This window comes from Sorex fumeus, unplaced genomic scaffold (assembly GCF_029834395.1).
Source record: "Sorex fumeus unplaced genomic scaffold, SorFum_2.1 ptg000129l, whole genome shotgun sequence".
NCBI classification, from domain to species: domain Eukaryota; kingdom Metazoa; phylum Chordata; class Mammalia; order Eulipotyphla; family Soricidae; genus Sorex; species Sorex fumeus.
Window position 1 is genome coordinate 1191927 of NW_026606186.1, and position 19951 is coordinate 1211877.

Genomic DNA, 19951 nt, shown 5'->3' on the forward strand with positions numbered 1-19951 from the left:
ATAAAGGAACTGTAAAATGCTATATTACACCCAAGCACAACCAAATAAATGTCTGTTACTAAAGTGAATTAAAGAACCATGAAGGATCTACTGTTGCATTCATGTATGCTCAATGGTAATATTGAATCTGCACTATTTATGTGCACACTGTGAAGACATGCTATTAAAAGAAGTGTTTTGTACTGCCAGGAATAATTCCTGAGTGCAGAGTCAGGAGTAACCCCTAAGCATTGCTGGGTGTGACCCAAAAAGCAAAAAAAAAATGCTTTGTTTCCAAAACAGTGTCCCCTCAGAGGAGAAATACTGTTTACCCTTTGCCATGGTCTATGTAATACAAAATAGCCCTACTAACACTTGGACTGACTTTCGTAATGTTGGACCCATGCCATTACCCGACAAGGGCTTTCTATCATTCTAGGTGATCAGATTTTAAAGTATAAGAAATGTGTGTATGAAAATAGTTTTGGGGGGTTTGGCTTGGTTTTTTGGAGGGGGTGGTTTTGGGGGCACACCCGGCAATGCTCAGATTACTCCTGACTCTGCACTTAGGAATTACTCCTGGAGTTGCTCAGGGGACCATATGGGATGCTGGGGATCAAACCTGGGTTGACTGCATGCAAGGCAAACACCCTACCTGCTGTACTATCACTCTGGCTCCTCCAAATATTTTTACAGATCAATTTTCACAGCTTTCTTATAAGGGATAAAAAAGAGAAAGTGAGATGATCTTCCTAGCAATAATCCAGCAAAACCCACAGCACTGCCAGGACACTCTAATGCTCTACTCCAATGTGTGTAGTTTTTCCTACTCTCCAAAAGACTCTTAAAGCCACTTCAAAGCACATCCGATTGACCCCAGATGACCTTAAACCCAACCCTTCAGTGAGAAAATGGAAATGTCCTTTTTCCTGCCTCTTACATCTGTGAGATGACTGGCAGCTGTAACTACAATTCTGGTTTTCTTGTGTTTTTTTTTCCTTCACCACAATATGCTGTAGCTCCTCCTACCCTCACAGAAATGCATAGAAAAAACAAATTTTCTGACTCTGTAATCATCTCTAGTGATCATCTCCTGCCTCAACTCCACAGTAAATTCTCTCATAAGAGTTGCTTATACGGGTATTTCCACTTTACCTTTCATTCTCTCAATCCTATTCAGAGATTTCACCCTCCACACAACCCCTAACTTTGCAAGTTTGCTTTTGTCGAGAGTGCCAGTGAACTGGTCTGCAGTTGTAAGCTTGCCACAAGTGGGGAGTGGGAAGAGAGGGCAGTTAGGATAGAGAGGGAACCACTATGACAATGCTAGTTGGAAATGATCACTCTGGACAAGAACTGAATGTTGAAAGGAGGCAAAGGGTTATACATGATAGCCTTCCAGTACCTGTATTGCAAACCATAATCCCCCAAACACCCAGCCACAGCCATGCTCAAAGCCACTCTCCACATGCTCAGACGAGCCTCACACATGAAGGAACTGTCAGAGGAACCCAGGTGTGCGGGACCCGGGGCTGGGATCTCGAAACCTGCAAGGATTGGGACTGGGTCTCCTCCAACCAGATCCTCCATCTTCCAGTAGCTTGGCAGTCACACCCACAAACTGCCCCCAGCGCCATGTAATCCCATCAATGGTCAAGATCCAGGGACCATAAAACAAAGCTCCCTGAAGCACACAGCCTCATTTGCAGCCTCGAGACCTCTTATAGTCTAGTTGTCCCTCTCGGAGAACCCAGCAAGCTACTGAGAGTATCCTGCCTGCACGACAGAGTCTGGCAAGCTCCCCATGGCATATTCGATATACCAAAAGCAGTCACAATAATGGGTCTCATTCCCCTGACCCTGAAAGAGCCTCCAATGTGGAACCGTTGGGAAGGACGAGTAAAGAGAGGCTGCTAAAATCTCAGCCTGGGACACATGGAGACATTACTGGCACCTGCTCAAGCAAATCGATGAACAACAGGATGACAGTGATACAGTGAATCCCCCAAATGAAAGAGAGAGAGAGAGAGAGAGAGAGAGAGAGAGATGAAAAGTGTCTGCCAAAGAGGCAAACTTGGGGGTCAGGGGCGGGGGAAAGTGCACAGCAGGGAAACTGGGGACATTGGTGAAGAGAAATAAACACTGGTGGAGGGACGGGTGTTGAAACATATTATTAATTTTTTTTGGCTTTTGGTCACACCCCGGCGAATGCTCAGGGGTTATTCCTGGCTCTGCACTCAGGAATTACTCCTGAAAGTGCTCCGGGGACCATATGGGATGCTGGGGATTGAACCAGGGTCGGCCCAGCTGCATGCAAGGCAAACACCCTACTCACTGTGCTATCACTTGGGCCCATTGTTGGAACATTTTATGACTAAAACCCTATCATGAACAACCTTATAAGTGTTTCATGGCGATTCAATTAATATTGATAATAATAATAATTTTTTTAAAGAGATCTGAGTAGAAGTCATGAGTAATCTCCATTGCCTTTCTGGAAGATGTGATAGATCCATCATGATGTCGGAGGGCAGTTATCTTGGTCTTGTAGTTGGTGAAGGACAGGTGGGCATTACGAATGCTTTTCCCAGCTTCTGCCGCATCTACCAGCACTGCTGCTCTCCTGTTTTTGAGGTCATCCTTGATGACTTCTCTGCATTGTTTTGCCAGCTCGGATGTTCGCTTGTGGTTGCCTGAGGCATGTGCCAAGCCACGTTGGCAAATAAGTTCAAGAGTGTTCGAAGAAAGGCAGTTTTTTGTGGTTATCTCTCTCTTGGCATTCCTCGCACAATCATGGAGGTGCTGAATCATTCGATCGTTATCCTCATCAATGTTGTCAATGACGGCATCTTCCTATGTTGCTGCAACAGAGCCAAAGAGCTCCCAGTTGGTGGTAGTTCTGGGAGTCCTCTTCTTAAACCTTGCATTCTTTTCTCCTCGTTCTGTGAGGCAGAATTTTGCACGAAGGAGACGGTGGTCTGATCCCGTTTGGAATTTTGGGACAACAGCAACATCGGTTAGGCAAAACCGCCGATTGAATATGATGTGGTCTATTTCATTGTGGAACCGTCCATCGGGAGACTCCCATGTCCAACGTTTAGATTCAGCCTTTTGAACTGTAAGTTACCATGGAAGGTCTTGGTTGACATGATGAACTCAGAACTATTTGGGTCTCTCAAAGAGGAATCGAAAGAGCTATGCTTAGAATATCACGATTCACTCAAATGAGAGAGAGAATCCAGAGTTCTGATTTTCGTCAACGCTCAAGAATCAGGGACGCTGTCTCATTTGCCAAGGCATCAAAAATCAGATGGCTGGACACATGATGAGGTTTACAGACAACCGCTGGACTAGAGCCATTACTGATTGGATTCCATGGGACATCAAAAGATCACGTGGACGCCCACCTACAAGACGGTCAGACTTCTTCATCAAGACCCTGAATGATAGGTTTGAGGCTCTGCATGTTCCTAGAACAAACAGATACCATTGGGCTACGCTAGCACCCAACCGGGATGAATGGAGACGTTACTGGCACCCGCTGGAGTAAATCGATGAATAACGGGGATTACACTTTATTAAGTGATTAATAATAATTTATTGATTATTAATTTTATAAAGGTAAAGGCCCTCCCGTTGATCGTCGATTTAATTTTATATTATTATTAATTAATTATTAATTTTATTAATTATTATAATTTTATTCATTATTATTAAGTGATTAATAATAATTTTTAAAAGAGGGCCAGTTTTGTCAACCTTGGTTCTGTCTTGCATGACCTCTTACTGGTACTGGATGTGGTCAGTCCCTCTCTATTTTAAACACTGTGTTCTCTTGGCATCTGTGGTCGCCTTTCTCCTATCTACCTAACTAGAAGATACATCTCTTGCTGTTTTCTTTGCTCAACTCATATTTTTAAGGGGATACTGGAGTCACCCCTAAATCTTTGCACATGACTGACTCTGGTTCGACTGACTCTGGTTCAATTCCTACCATTGAATATGGTCCCCTGAGCATAGCCAGGAGTAATCCCTGAGCACAGAGCCAGAAATAAGCACTCAGAACCACTACCACACCTCCCCCCTTATATATGTATATATATATGTATGTATATATGTATGTATATACATATATATGATATATAATATCACATTGCTCTCTTGCTTAAAAGTTTTAAGAAGCTTCTCATTATATTGTTTGTACTACTTTTCATACTCTTTCAAAACTGGTTCTTACTCCCATGGGGATGTGCAGTGAAAATCCTCTCTGTTTCAATTGGTTATTTTTCGTAACCTTAATTTGTCTAGGACTATATGATACCCTAAGTCCAATCAGTGTCTTCTTAGAGTGAAAGTGATCTGCTCATCCACTCCAAAGTAACAAATCAATCCTTTAATAGTTTTTTACTTGTATGACACTTAAAATTACATCTTATTTAATTAAAATTACATCTTATTTAATTATTGACTTCCTCTTAAAAGACTGCAAGCTTCAGAGGAAGAAAGAACAAGTTTTTTTTTATTGTATCTTTCACATAACCTTTTAAAATTAAAAAAATTATAATTAACTTTTTTATTATTTGATATCTTTACAACAGCATTTCCATTCATGGTATTGATGTATAAGTCACATCACCAACACCAGAGTAAGTAAGGTGGTCCAAAAATAGGTCTTTTTTTAATTCCAGTCCACCATCATTCCCCTCTCCTCTTACTCCCCATGATTTACTTGATAGTCTCAGTTCTTTAATCCAGGTCCAAGAGTTCATTTTCATTTGATGTGGTCTATTCCCTTGTTTCTCTGTACACTACAAATGAGTGAGATCATTCAGTATCTATCTTCCGCCCTCTGACTTCTTTTGCTTCAACATGATACCCTTTGTTCCATCCAAGTTGCTCTGAACTGCATGATTTCATCTGAAGAATGTTTTTCTTATTTATTGCTATATCTTTTGTAGCTAGCATATCCACGGAACAGAACAAATAATTGCTAAATGAATTTCCTGAAATGTATGCGTACTCTGGTCAACTTGAGGATGAGGAATGAGATTGTGCAATAAACATAAAGAGCATCCCTTTTCCTTTTAAAACATGAAGTTAGGAAACCAAGCTAAGTAAAAAGACAAATACTAGATGCATGCTTTTATTCATAAGTGGAATATAATAAACCAAACCCAACACCTATAATGCACTTCATTTCAAAATAATAAAATGTTAGGACTGGAGCGATAGCACAATGGGTAGGGCATTTGCCTTGCATGCGGCTGACCCAGGTTCAATTCCCAGTATCTCATATGGTCCCTTGAGCACTGCCAGGAGTAATTCCTGGGTACAAAGCCAGGAGTAACCCCTGTGCATCGCCAGGTATGACCCAAAAAGCAAAATAATAATAATAATAATAATAATAATAATAAAATATCCACCTCAATTCAAACTACTTGAATGTTCTCTACGTAAACCATCACATGAGCTGAGGTTTAATTGAGGTTTCCCTGAAAAGGGAAAGGGAATGATGGAGCACAGGGTGAAGGACTGTAGTAGAGAGGCCGTGGTAGATGGTCACTGGTACTTTGGTGGTGGATGTGGTATAATAACATACATCTAGAGATGTGTAAGCCAATATCCCTAAAATATAAACAATTATAAGCCAGCATTGCCAACATAAAAATAGACTTCAAAAATAAATATTATTTTGAAACAATCCTAGGTAAACAAATAGGAACTATGTGTACCTTACCTTATTATTACATCATAGGAGTCAATTTTTTCTCCTAAAGACTTATTCTTCAAAATTCCTCCATTGCCAACCACCACACACTTTTTACATGGCACACTGTTGAATAAATAGACAAGTGAGAGATTAAACCATTTGTTACCAAATTGGGGGACTCCAATAGTCTATTTATGTATTCAGGATTCCAATGTATTTCACTTGTTACACAAGTCAAAAAATGAAACCACTTGTAACTTAGAGATCTGCGGTGACTCAGATAAGACCAAGAAATGACATTACTTGAAAGTATATCGTCATTAGCAGTTGAAACACGTTCTCTCACATTTGACTCTAATGTCATCCATTGCAGTGCAGTAAGACCTTATGCCCTCATTTTTACAAATCTGAAGGTTAAGAAAACTCCGGTGGAATATTTTAAAGTCATACTCCAGAGAGAAAGACCCAGAAATTAGACAACAAAAAACCCACTGACATAGGATCCTGCAGACTACTACTGATAGAAATATATTTAACCTGAACTATAGATTCAGTTTCCACCAGCTTTCCCCATGTCCCTGAGATTCTAGCTCTGAGTACTGATGCTTTCTGCCAGTATGAAATACTGGACAGTAAGTCCAGCTTCCCTTGTTCTAGCCTGTGCTTTCTTTAATTCCTCAAATATGTAACAGTTCTTGGAGCTGGACCAATACAAATCCAAAGTTTACTCTGTTCCTGGCAACGAGTTTGAAAGTGGTAGAGGAAGGAAACTTTTTGTTCTATCTGGGACCAGCTTAGGAGCATACAGGTAGTAATCCAACAGCTCTCAGTCAACACGGCGCTGACCCACCTGACCCATCTACCTGCAGGAGACAGGAGAGAAAGAGCTGCATTATGCTACACAGACTCGGCCACTCCCTGAAACTGAGGCTGAGTATGTCCAAGCCCTTCCTACTGCAGCATCCATCCCGACCTGGTTCTCAGCCTGACTCCTTGGCTGCCTGAACCCAATAACCTCAATGTTATCCAAGAAGCCAGGTCCATTCCCTAGTGGTTCTCGTCCGAGAGAAAAGGATTTGTGACCCACAAGCCTAACCTTAGGAGGTGATGTCACTCTGAATGAAGGAGCTGGGGTCAGTCACAGATGCTGCCAATTCCATTACTGCTGTTCAACAATAAACTGACAAAACTGCAAAATCTCAGTATTCACAGAGCTTCCCACTCAGGGTATTCTGGATTGGGCAGAGATAAAGATGGTCATGACCTAACTCATTTGTGGGCACAAGAGCATCATGATATGAGAAGTCACCATCTGTCATATTATCAGGCCTCATCCCTGTTTCCTACTCAAGACTTGAAGGTGCTGGGGTCTGCCTTTGTGCCCTATGGCTCTTACTCAACAGGAAAGGGGGAGTCGAGGGTAGGGGCAGATTCTTCCATGGGGCCCCTAAAGAGTCCCTTTATCATTTCCTGTGTCTGGTCTCTCCTTTTTAACTCTGATGGCCCCAGGACAGTCAATGACTGCAGAGTGAAAAATGAAATCTTACAACCTTACTCAAAAGAGCTCCACTTCTAAAATCACTTTATAGTTCAGTGATAACATTTTTCTGAATTTCACTTTTGGTTTTCATCTCAGTCAACTCTCTAGGCACAGAGGGAAAATAGGCGAAGTTTACCAAGACTTGGAAAAGAAACATCTCAATGACATTTCACTTTTCTTCCTGGTAAGAGATATTGAGAAGACAAGGGCATTTTATTGAGTATTATATGTATCACTGAAACTTTTAGAAGTGTCCTTAAGATTAGTCTTTGGCTTTACATATGTGGCTTGAATTCTCAATGCTCCCAGACCTGTGGGAAGCATGTTGTGGTACTGATACATGATCTGAACCACACACCTCATTTCTCATTGCTTCCTTCCCTCTCTGGAAAGTACTCCATATTAGCAGAAGAGTGACTTATCATCCTTTGACTTCATCCACCTGCCCTGGTCCTAGTTTTCTCTGTTTCTTTATGTGTCAATGAGAAACTTCCCGTGTCTTTTGGGTGATTTGATAACTTCATCATTTTTCATTAACATGACCTTCATGCTTCTACAAAGAAATCTGAATCCTTAAAAAGCAAGAGAGGCATCATTTATTGTTCTGTATCTTTCCAGCTAAAAATTTTCTGATTTATAGGCTGTGTATTTTAGTCTTGGTTTGGCAGTGACACTAAATGCGGTAGTTATTTTCTGATGTGTGTGTGTGTGTGTGTGTGTGTGTGTGTGTATTTACTGGTTGTGGCATATCGAATACCCCACAGATAGCTTGCCAGGCTCTGCCATGTGGGTGGGATATTTTCGTTAGCTTGCCAGGCTCTCTGAGAGGGATAGAAGCTTTTAGGGTGGCCTCTAATTGCCCTTGCAGGTGTTCCCATGGTTAAAACCATATTTGAACACTACCAAATATGGTGTAATAATCTTGGAAAATGGGTATTGTCTTGAGATGTGTTGCAGTCGCACAGTTCAGAAAGTGTCCTGGAGTGTGGCGGCAGCTGGGTAGTGGAGATAGTGGAGGTCTGCCGATGAGGTATTTATCTGGTACAGGTAGGGTGGGTCTTCTGTGTGTAAGCCCTGGGTCACAGGAGGTTGGTGGAAGCAGACAGGGCAGAGTACGGTGGGGTTTGTAGGTTTAATTCCTTGGTCGCCGGAGATTGGTGGAAGCAGGCAGAGGATCTCTGTTCCTGGGTCCCTTTGAGCCTGGAGTCCAAGGTCACAGAGTTCCGCTTACCTGGTTCTGTGGGGCTTCACTAGTGCGTGAGTCTCAGCCCAAGCATCCAGAAAGCATTCTGGAGCATGGTGGTGGCTGGGTAGTGGAGGTAGTGTAGTTCTACAAGGAAGTGATCATCCATGTCAAGAGAAAGGTTCGGCAGGGTGATACCATTTCACCGAAACTCTTCAGTGCCACCTTCGAGAATGTCATGCAACGACTGGAATGGGAAGGAATGGGAGTGAAGATAGATGGTCGGCAACTACACCACCTCTGCTTCGCTGCTGACATCGTTCTAATAACACCAAACATCAGCCAAGCGGCACAAATGCTGGCCAACTTTGACCATGAGTGTGGAAAGGTTGGACTATAGCTGAATCTCACAAAGACAATGTTTATGAGAAACAGTCTCGTTCCTGACATTCCATTCACTCTCAATGTAATGAACATCTCTGAATGAACAGTTATGTGTACCTAGGTCGAGAAATCAACATGACAAACTGAGTTGCGCAGGAGGAAGAGAGCGACTTGGAACGCCTTCAAGAGCATCAAAGAAATAGCTAAGAGGACAAAGAATCTCTGGCTCCAGGCACATCTCTTCGATTCCACTGTTCTTCCTGAATTAACATATGCCTCAGCGACCTGGGCTCTATGTAAACAGGATGAGAACGCTATTCCTCCCAAAGAGGAATAGAAAGAGCTATGCTTGGAGCATCACGCTTCACTCAAGTGAGAGAAAGAATCCGGAGTTCCGAACTCCATCAATGATCAAGAATCAGGGATGCTGTCTCTTTTGCCAAGGTGTTGAAAATCAGATGGGTTGGACACGTAATGAGATTTGGAGACAACCACTGGACTAGAGCAGTTACTGACTGGATTCCTCAGGACATCAAAAGATCGCGTGGCTGCCCACCTACAAGATGGTCAGACTTTTTCATCAAGACCCTGAGCGATCGTTTTGAGGCTCTTTGTGTTCCTAGTATGAGCAGACACCATTGGGCTACACTAGCATGCAATAGGGATGAATGGAGATGTTACTGGCGCCCGCTCAAGCAAATCGATGAGTACTGGGATGTCAAGTGATCAAGTGATCGTGTGTATGTGTGTGTGTGTGTGTGTGTGTGTGTGTGTGTGTGTGTGTGTAGAGAGAGAGACAGCACGAAGCAGATACATGTTCTTCCTTCCCATGCCCCGGGAAAGGGTAGGGAAATGCACTGGCCCAGCTGCTCACCCAGAAAACAAAATCATTCCAGAATATCTCAACCTGTTAATGGAAAATCTGGAGACCTGCAGAAAGGGTAAAGGTAAAGGCTCCCACTTCCCCCAGGTGAAAGGCTTGTTTCACCTTTATTCCAGTCCAGTGCAGCCTGGTAGAGAAGTAGCAGTACTATCATTACAGAGTAAGCAAAACAAATTTCCATTACAATACTTCTGCACACAGATCTATAAGCCCTTTGTTCTATATGCTTTTGGTTATTCTTTTCTCCCTTCAGCAGTATCTTCTACACTAAAATGGATTGGTCCACTTCCAGTGTAAGTCCAAGGGCTTTCCATGGGTGATCCCACTGGTCATATTCCTAACACCACTACCCACTGCTTCTGGCAAGCCTGTCTCCATAAACAATGGTGATCACAATCTGCTGCCAAAGACTGAACTAGATATGGCCACAGGGAATAACAGGTCTGTTAGAAGCTCTGGAAAAGGGGCCAGAGTGATAACACAGTAGGTAAGGCATTTGCCTTGCATGTGTCCAACCTGAGTTCGATTCCCGGCATCCCATATGGTCCACTCTCAGGTGCACACCCTCAGGAGCAATTCCTGAATGTAGAGCCAGGAGTAACCCCTGAGCATCGCTAGGTGTGACCCAAACAGTAGTACTGTAGCACTGTCCTCCCGTTGTTCATTGATTTGCTTGAGCGGGCCCAGTAACGTCTCCATTGTGACACTTGTTACTGTGTTTGGCATATCAAATACATCATGGGTAGCATGCCAGGCTTTGCCGTGTGGGTGAGGAACTCTGGGTGAGGAACTCTCGGTAGCTTGCCAGGCTCTCCGAGAGGGGCGGAGGAATCAAACTCGGGTCGGCCGTGTGGGCCACGTGCAAGGCAAACACCCTACCCGTTGTGCTATCGCTCCAGCCCCGACTCAAAAAGTAAAAATAAAAAAAAAATTCTTCGGAAAGAACTTCCTCCCCCACAAAAGAACACTCTGAATGAAACATATTCATCCATCAGTTTCCTTTTTCTTTGATATTGTCAGATGATCAGAACAGCTATGAGAGGGAAAGACAGAAAGAAAGTACAGGCCTCAGAGCACTGATCTCACAGAGCCACTAAGTCCTGTAACTGCAGCCCCTCCACCTGACATGCACCTCTGACAGCTGAACCACAGACTGTGCCCCTCAGATGACTGCAGGTATGAATTTGCATTCTTTAGTGCTGTGTAAATCTCATCAACGGCCATAGCCAACCTGCCCTGCAAAACTGAAACCACAAACCTGCAATCCTGAAAATAGAGACCTAGTCAATTTATGCAATGTAAGAGATAACAAACACTCAGGACTTCATTAAAAATTTTTTTAAAAAACTGGGTGCACAGCTGTAGAAAGCAAATCATTTCACAATGCTTTTTCAGCATGTCTGATTTGGGGGTGTAAACTCTAAATAATAATGGTGCATCTTTTATCAAAACAATGAATCTAGTCAAAGTAGATAGTGTTAACTGGAATTCATCTGCCTCACAGGCATTGGGAGGTTGGGGGTTTACTGGGATTCTTCATGGTGAAAAATAAGTATTGGTAAAGGGAAATGTGTTTGATATTTGCATGACTGAGACCTAAACCTGAAAGCTTTGTAACTTTTCCCACAGTGATTCAATAAATAAATAAATTATAAAAAAAAAGCTGGGTGCAGGGGCACACCCTAAAATTCTCAAGGGCCCTCCCAGCAGTCCTTGGGGGACCATATGGTGACAGAGTTTCAATTCAGCCTGCAGAACCTATGCTCCAGCCCTTTGAGCCATCTCCTGAGCCCTGGCCACTATTTTCAAATCACTCTTCAGATGATTTTTAGTTGCATGTTCGCAATATCCTATGACAGTATTCAATTGTCTGTGGATGCAAACTTGTGAGTTCTGGTTCTGCCATTCTACACTGCTGGGACCTTGGGCCTAGTGACCCACCGTCTCTGTTTCAGTTGGCACTTTGGTGAAGTAAGGGAATTACTGAGTTGCTGGGTGTTGGTTTTTCTGTTGCTCTGGGTATTTCCTCTGGCCTGTGCTCAAGGTTTCTGTATCTTTGTCCATCAGCAGATCAGAGCAGTTGCTACCAATAGGTAGCCGCTGCCTCCTCGCTAGTTTGGGAGGTAGAGGCACAACAATCCCCACCCACAAGTTCGCTTCCTGGCTGAGTCTGCTGCAACCCTGCAGAGCTGAGGCTATCCTGAGCGGGGAGGTAGTCAGTGTCCCCTAGAGAGGCAGGCTCCTTCAGGTGATAACACTGCTTAAACTTGAGTTTCAGTTTAAATTGCCTAAGGTCATGCTCACGTCCAGGGGTTCTGTGTGTGAGCAACCAGGCAGTGCTCATGAATCACCTGTCCACTTACCAGGCAACCGACTTAACATAGGTGCTTCGAACTTTCTCTGCAGGGACTCACATTCTTTTTTTTTTTTTTTAACTTTTTTTTTTTCCCCTTTATTTTATTTTATTTTTTTTAAAGTTGTAGATTTACAATTTTTTGTGCTTTGGTTTCAATTATACAATGATCAGATACCCATCCCTCCACCAGTGCTCATTTTCCACCACCATGGATAATATCCCTCCCACCCCCATCCCCCCATCCCCCCTGTCTCTGTGGCAGGGCAATCCCCTGCGTTCTCTCTCTCCTTTTGGGTGTTGTGGTCTGCAAAAGAGGCATTGAGTGGCAAACATGTTCAGTCCATAGTCTACTTTCGACATGCATCTCCCCTCCTGGGAGGATCCTCCAAACATCCTTTATTTGGTGCTCCCTTCTCTATCTGAACAGCCCTTTCCTCTAGGATACCCGGCTGGCCTCTAAGTTATGGAGTAATCCTCCTGGTGCTGATCTCAGCTATTCTTGGGTATTAATCTCATACTTTGTTACTTTATATCCCCCAGATGAATGCAATCTTTCTATGTCTATCCCTCTCTTTCTGACTCATTTCGCTTAGCATGATACTTTCCATATTGTACCACTTGTATGTAAATTTCATGACTTCATCTTTTCTAAGAGCTACATAGTACTCCATTGTGTAGATGTACCAAAGTTTCTTTAACCAGTCATCTGTTCTTGGGCATTCAGGTTTCTTCCAGTTTCTGGCTATTGTAAAGAGTGCTGCAATGAACAAACAAGTGCAGATGTCACTTCGACTATACATTTTTGCCTCTCTGGGATATATTCCCAGGAGTGGTATTGCTGGGTCAAATGGGAGCTCAATTTCTAATTTTTTGAGAATCGTCCATACTGTTTTCCAGAAGGGCTGAACCATTGGACATTCCCACCAACAGTGAAGGGGTGTCCCTTTCTCACCACATCCACGCCAGCATCGGTTGCTTTTGTTCTTTTGAATGTGGGCCAGTCTCTGAGGTGTGAGATGGTATCTCATTGTGGTTTTGATCTGCATCTCCCTGATGAGGGACTCACATTCTTTTTAGAGTCTGACATGCTGACAGAGTGAAATGATGGTGTTAGTGGCAGAGACCCAGTGTGTGCATTTCAAGTGGTGCTGAGATTTGGGGTTTCCTAATATCTGCTGCCCTGGTGTGTGGATGTGTCATTTATCCCAGTGAGAAGAGAACAGAATGCAAGAGGGATAAACATTCTGTTTATCCAGTTAGTCACTGATGGCCAACTTGCATGCTTGCACTTCCGTATTACAAAATTCATGAGCATTCAAGGGAAACGCTTTTGTATCGCTATCTTCTCAAACGGAAGTTTCTTATTCTGAAATAATCCTAGAGTCATGGGAACTTTCAAATATAGTAGGGAGGTGTCCTGTTTGCCCTTCACTCCATTTCCCCCAGTGGTTGCACGGATGTGACCATTAACCATTAACAGCAGTAGAAGTGGACACTGGTATAATATGCATGTAGAGTTAGTTCCACCTTTCTCTTTTACATAAAATTAAGTTTAGAAACAGAAACTTGCCCAAGGTCACAGAGTAGTCAGGACTGGTTGGCTTACTCTGCACAAGTTCTGACGCCTTTTTTCTTTTTCTTTTTTTTTGCTTTTTGGGTCACACCCGGCGATGCACAGGGGTTACTCCTGGCTCTGCACTCAGGAATTACTCTTGGCAGTGCTCAGGGGACCATATGGGATGCTGGGAATCGAACCTGGGTCAGCCGCGCACAAGGCAAAGGCCCAACCCACTGTGGTATTACTCCAGCCCCATGATGCCTTTTTTCACAAGCCCCATCCTTGACCACCTCCCACAACCTTCCTCCCACCAAAGCACTATTATTCAAGCTATCCTTTCTAACAGGTTCACTAACACTTCTGTGGCCATATCCCCAGTCTCTGAGCCCAGTCTGGGGAGTTCCATAAATGGAAAAAAAAAGAAAAGATAAAACATGGACAGTTTTTCCCTGGTAATTGCTTTTAAATGGTCTGTCTTTTTCCATTAGCTTTCTTCAGCTCAAGGTAATGAAGATACTAAACTGTAATACTGTAATAGTAATACTAAACTGTTCCCTTTATTATTTGTTTTTTGTTTGGTTGATTTTGATTTGGGGCCACACCCAGTGATAATCAGGGATTAATCTTCGCAGTACTTGGGGGACCACATGGGGTGTGTACAAGGCAACCTGTACTATCTCTCATCTGCTGTACTATCTCTCCAGCCCCTGTTCACTTTATTATTTTTAAATGGTTTCTTTTTTTTTAATTGTAGGCACTGTCAATTACATTCCATTAATGATAGGGTTTCATGCATTGGGTTCCAATACCTAATGTTGGATCACTATGTTGAAATATCGTGTTCCAAACCATTATTAAACTGTTTAATATGATTCCTTTGGGGCATTAACAGAGGTTAAGGCACATGCCTTGAACACAGCTGACCCCAGTTCCATTTCCAGTACTACATATGCTCCCCCAGGCCCCACCAGAAGTAATCACTGAGCACAGAGTCAAGAGTAAGCCTGAATACCGCAGAGTGTGGCCCAAACACAGTAAATAAGCAAATAGCTTTTCTTTTATGTTATGCAATTTTCATCTTAATAACAAAAATGTTTTGTCAACATTTAAGATTTTTTTCGTATACTTATATGCCTCAAAGAAGAGAGGTCACTTAGCATATTTACTATATGATCCTCAGGATGAGAGTTAAGAAGATTGTGTTTTCCTTCTTCAGTAGCATCTGTCTAAAGAAGAGTCTATTAGTATTATGTATCTTTTTGTTTTGTTTTGGTTTGGTTTGGGGGCCACACCCAGCTATGCTCAGGACTTATTCTGAGGTCAGTGCTCATGGGTAATCAGGAGACCCTATGTGGCGCCAGGGATTGAACCAGAGCCAGCTGTGTACAAGAGAAACACCTTAACCTCTTTCCTATCTGTCTGACCCACGATCATGTATCTTTAAGAGGAAAGACGAACATGTATTCTCCTTGATTTTTCGCATGTACTCTGGAAATGTTTTTGTTTAATCCTGCAAAAGGATTAGCGATATTGTGGAAAATTGTTCAAAGTTAAGAAGTAAGGCTTGTTTTATTAAATAATGGAATTCTCTTCTCCTGACCATTTCAGACGATGCTGAGTTTCAGAATTCTACTTGTGAAGTACTGCGTATTAATTCTCTGCTTGCAAAATTGTGGGGAATGGGGAGCCGGGACCTGCAGGAGTATAGAGACCTCTCGGCTCCAACAACCCAAGCTATCTCATTTTCACCACAAGGACGCAGGACTAGAAACTGCCTGTCCTTTCTGCCTCTGACTATCTTTATGACCTCATTGCTTTGCTTTTCCATGTCTACAACACAGGAAGGACAGGTTTGCCTCGATAATCAGGGATCATTAGGGAATAGTTTACCAGCCTCAAAATTTACCCCACCTAACTGGCTGAGTCACTGCTCAGGAAATTTAGAATGTAAAAGATTATACTCTCTGTTTTAAAATAAATATGAAAAAGACAAATACTTACATCTGTCACTGTATCACTGCCATCTCGTTGTTCATCAAATTACTCGAGCGGGCACCAGTAACATCTCTATTCATCCCAGCCCTGAGATTTTAGCAGCCTCTCCTTACACGTCTTTCCCAGCGATTGGAGGCTCTTTCAGGGTCAGGGGAATGAGACCCGTTATAGTTACTGGTTTTGGCATATTGAATACAGCACAGGGAGCTTGCCAGGCTCTCTCTGCCCGTGTGGGCAGGATACTTTCGGTAGCTTGCTGGGCTCTCCGAAAGGTCAGGGCTGGAGCGATAGCACAGCAGGTAGGGCGTCCGCCTTATAAGCGGCCAACATGGCCGACCCGAGTTCGATTCCTCCGCCCCTCTCGGAGAGCCCGGCAAGCTACCGAGAGTATTCGATATGCCAGACACAGTAACAACAAAGTCTCCAATGGAGACGTTACTGGGCCCGCTCGAGCAAATCGACGATCAACGGGAGGGCCTATATATATATATATATATATATATATATATATATGTATATATACATATATATAATTTTTTTCTCTATGATCTGTTGCCTACTGTCTGAACTCCATCAAACACGGTGTGGTAATTATGGACAATTGGTAAGAAGTGTCCCATGATGTGGCTTTGCAGTCATGCAGTCTGGAAAGTGACCTGGAGCGTGGTGGCAATTGGGTAGTGGAGGTCAGCTGCCAGGGCTGGGTCCCTCGGGGCGGGGAAGGCTCTCGCCTGACCCCTCTGGAGTGCCCCGAATGGAAACAGACTGCTGTGGAGTCGAGGCTGGTTTAATATTTTAATGTTAATATTTTGTTAATATCAATTTTAATATTTACATAGTAAAATTAAAATGAGTGACGCACATAACCCTATCAAATGATGTCATCCTTTCAGAGAGAACAGATGACACAAAATTAGGTATCGAGAGGACAGGGAAATTACCTACAACATGAAGAGTCTTCCAAAAAGTTGATTTTTTTCAAGCACGTAGGGTGCTTGATTTGCATGCAGGCCACCTGGGTTTTATCCCTGGTACATCATAAGGTTCCCCAAGCCCACCAAGACTAAGCCCTGAACATTAAGAGTTGTGACTAAACCTTCCCCTCCAAAAAAAAAAGGTAACTAATAATTTTGAGGACAGACTTTGTATTGTGGAAGAAGGGAGTGGTTAGCAAAAAACAAGAATAGAATTACTTAAACTCCACAGCTCTCTCACAGAGGGTTATTGGCCAAACACACACAAGCTTATTCTCATCCCTACTTCTGACAAATTCTCTATTTTTTTTTTTTTTTGCTTTTTGGGTCACACCCAGCGATGCACAGGGGTTACTCCTGGTTTTGCACTCAGAAACCACCCCCAGCAGTGCTCCGGGGACCATATGGGATGCTGGGAATCGAACCCGGGTCGGCCGCATGCAAAGCAAACGCCCTACCCACTGTGCTGTCGCTCCAGCCCCCAAATTCTCTATTTTTTATGGCAAATAACTTTAGAAAACAACTGCCTGAATTACTTTACTAACATTATTTTAAAATATGGAATATATTGAATCTCTAAAAAAATCTGCCATCTACAAACATTCTACAATGTTGAGGGTGGAGAGATAGTAGAGCAGGGAGGGTGTTTGTCTTGGACATACATGGCTGACAGGGTTCAATCCCCAGCATCCCCTACAGTTGCCTGAGCACCATAGGGAGTGATCACTAAGCACAAAGCCAAGAGGAAGCAGAGAAATGGTGTGGCACCAAGCGAAAGTAAACAAAGCAAAAAAGTTCTACAAAGCATTTGAACAGCTTCTCCAGGATATCAGTTTCCCAAAAGAGGAGCCAGGGTGGGCCCCTAAGTTCTTTAAGCAGGAGCTAGACTGGTCCCCAATTACCAACCTAACTTTAGAATCCTGGAACTTACCAGGCACAGAAACAGGGAAATGCTACAAAACACCAATGAAAACTGCAAGTTTCCCTTTAGTCATCAAACTTCCCTTGTTCCTTAAAATAGGATGTTCCTTAAAATAGGACTAAAAATAAAAAATTCCCATAGCCTTGTGGAATAAAGAGTACCTTTTCCCATCTACCTTCCAGGTAAGTATGGCCTTGTGATTACATCCCTAGCCAACAGGATATGTATGCCAAGAAGTTGCCAGCAAATATTTGACAAGACAGTTGTGTTTGGGAGGAGGAGATAAAAGATGCAAGAAGCCCTGGTATGTAGTGGATCTAATTTCCATGGTATGAAATATTTCCACCATGGTGAATTTCTAGCTTCCACCTTGCTGGCACTGAAGGGAGTAAGAAAGAGCTGTTGTTCTTGTGCTGGTATCGACTGATGCCAGAACATCGCTGGACATCTAGAGTCTAGTTAGATGTTACTTCTGAGCAATGTCCTTAAAGAATAGAAAGGGCTGGAGAGGCAGTACAGTGGGCAAGGCACTTGCTTTGCACACAGCCAAGCCAAATTCGATTCCCGGTACCACATAAGGTCCCCTAAGCCCGGCGAGGAGTGACCCCTGAATACAGAGCCAGGAGTGACCCCTGAATACAGAGCCAGGAGGAAGCCCTGAGCACTGCCCGGTATATTCCAAAGAGCTCCCACTCCAGCCCCTACTCGAAGCAGCAAATGTCAATGGGTATCTTTCTATCTTCCTGCTCCCTGCTGGCAGGAATATAGACGTGATTGATGAGACAGTCATAACACTAGGTCATGAGGAAAGAGAAGAAAGCTGCATTGAGAAATGGCAGTCATGAGAGGAAAAAAATTCTTTGATCCTGAAGGTCCCAGAACTCTTCAAAGGGCCTTTGTTATATTCACCTTGCAGATTTCATTTACAGGAAAGTCGTGAGAAAGAGGAATCTGCCTCTCTTGGAGATACAGCTAACATTTTCAGTCTTTTTTTTTTTTGATTCACAGTGGAATGTATCCAAACTGATAGCATTATTTGTACTGAATTAGCTGAACAAAATTGAGCTTGTACCTAGCAGAATCTTAATTTGAAGCAATAAGAGAGACTGAATATTTCTGGATGGGACAAAGAGGAGAGAGGGGAAAATAAGAGGTAGGGAAAAGGCATTGTTCAGTTGCTGCACCCAAAAGTGCTGGAGCTTATCGGCAACTAGTCTGCAGAACAGCCTGGCATGGAGCTGTTCTAGAGCACTGCTTGGGAAAGAATAAACCCAGGACAAAGCAGCAGCTACATAAATAGCAGGCAAAAGAACAGCTGGGGGTGGGAGTGGGGGGTGGTGGAAGAGTTCACTTTCTTATCTTGCACATGATTGACCCTAATTTGATCCCCCAAGCAACTGCCAAAAGTGATCCCTGAACAGAATAAGCTCTGAGCACAGCCGGATGTGGCTTCAAGCCATGAGAGAGAGAGAGAGACAGAGAAGCAGAGAAAGAGAGAGAGAAAAAGAGAGACAGAGAAATACAAGTACAGAGAAAGACAGACGGACAGTGACAGAGAGAGAGAAAAAGAAACAGACAAAATAGAGAGAGAGAGAGACAAAGAGACAGAGAGAAAGAGACAGACAGACAGACAGACAGACAGAGTGACTTAAAATTTTCAGGGCAGATCTCAAGATCTCACCTGTAAAAAAAAATAATAATTAAAAAAATAATAAAATTTTAAAAATGCCTATCATAAGGAAGTCATAGATTTAAATGAAACTAATTTACATATATATAATATTTAATACAAAGACTTACCCACATAGAATGTGAAATAACTGAATCAAGGATGTGAACTTTTTACTTTTATTTAGATAATGCTGATTTACAGGGGTATAAATATAAAAAGTTAAATACTACCATTTTCTACTAAATTTTGAAGATATGTTTTCAGAACAAAACACAATGACCTTGGAACTATCATCCCAATAAAGAAAACATGTTTCAGTTTACAAAAAAAAAAAAACTCACCTGTATCCACCTGACCCCTCTATTTTGACCTATAAGAGCAAAACAAAGCAAAAGACAAGCCAGCTTGTGCCAGCAAGACTCTCTCCAACACACAGGTCTCAGGGTAGACTCCCCAAGAGCCCCCCCAAATATTCTCCAGGAGAAAGATTTTTCCAGACCATGTTTTTCTAGTGCATTTTCCCCTTAGCTGGGAGAAATGGGAGATACACAAGGTCATTTGGGAGACAGCACTGGCTGAGGTAGCAATCAAGTGGGTTGGAATATTCTGCCTTTGAAATGAAGCTCATCTGAAATGTACTTCTCAGGCCCTGACTGGCTTGTTATTTTTGCTGTGCTGTGCTGCTGTGGGTTCCAGTCAGATGAAGAATGGCTTATGTGAAATTAAGTCAAATTATGTGAATCCCTCAGGAAGGTTAATATGTTATTACCTTCTATTTACAGAAGTATAGTCTTA

The 19951-nt window shown here is 42.8% G+C and overlaps 1 protein-coding gene across 6 annotated transcripts in view; it reads right to left on the bottom strand.

Moving 5' to 3' along the window:
* The window catches only part of ST3GAL6 (ST3 beta-galactoside alpha-2,3-sialyltransferase 6), a 90922-nt gene that overhangs the window by 8118 nt on the left and 62853 nt on the right, over positions 1-19951 (bottom strand). For all 6 annotated transcript variants that reach the window (XM_056138632.1, XM_056138633.1, XM_056138631.1 and 3 more), the window contains one exon: positions 5717-5812. In XM_056138632.1, the coding sequence (XP_055994607.1) occupies positions 5717-5812 (96 nt within the window). The remainder of the gene's footprint in view (positions 1-5716; positions 5813-19951) is intronic.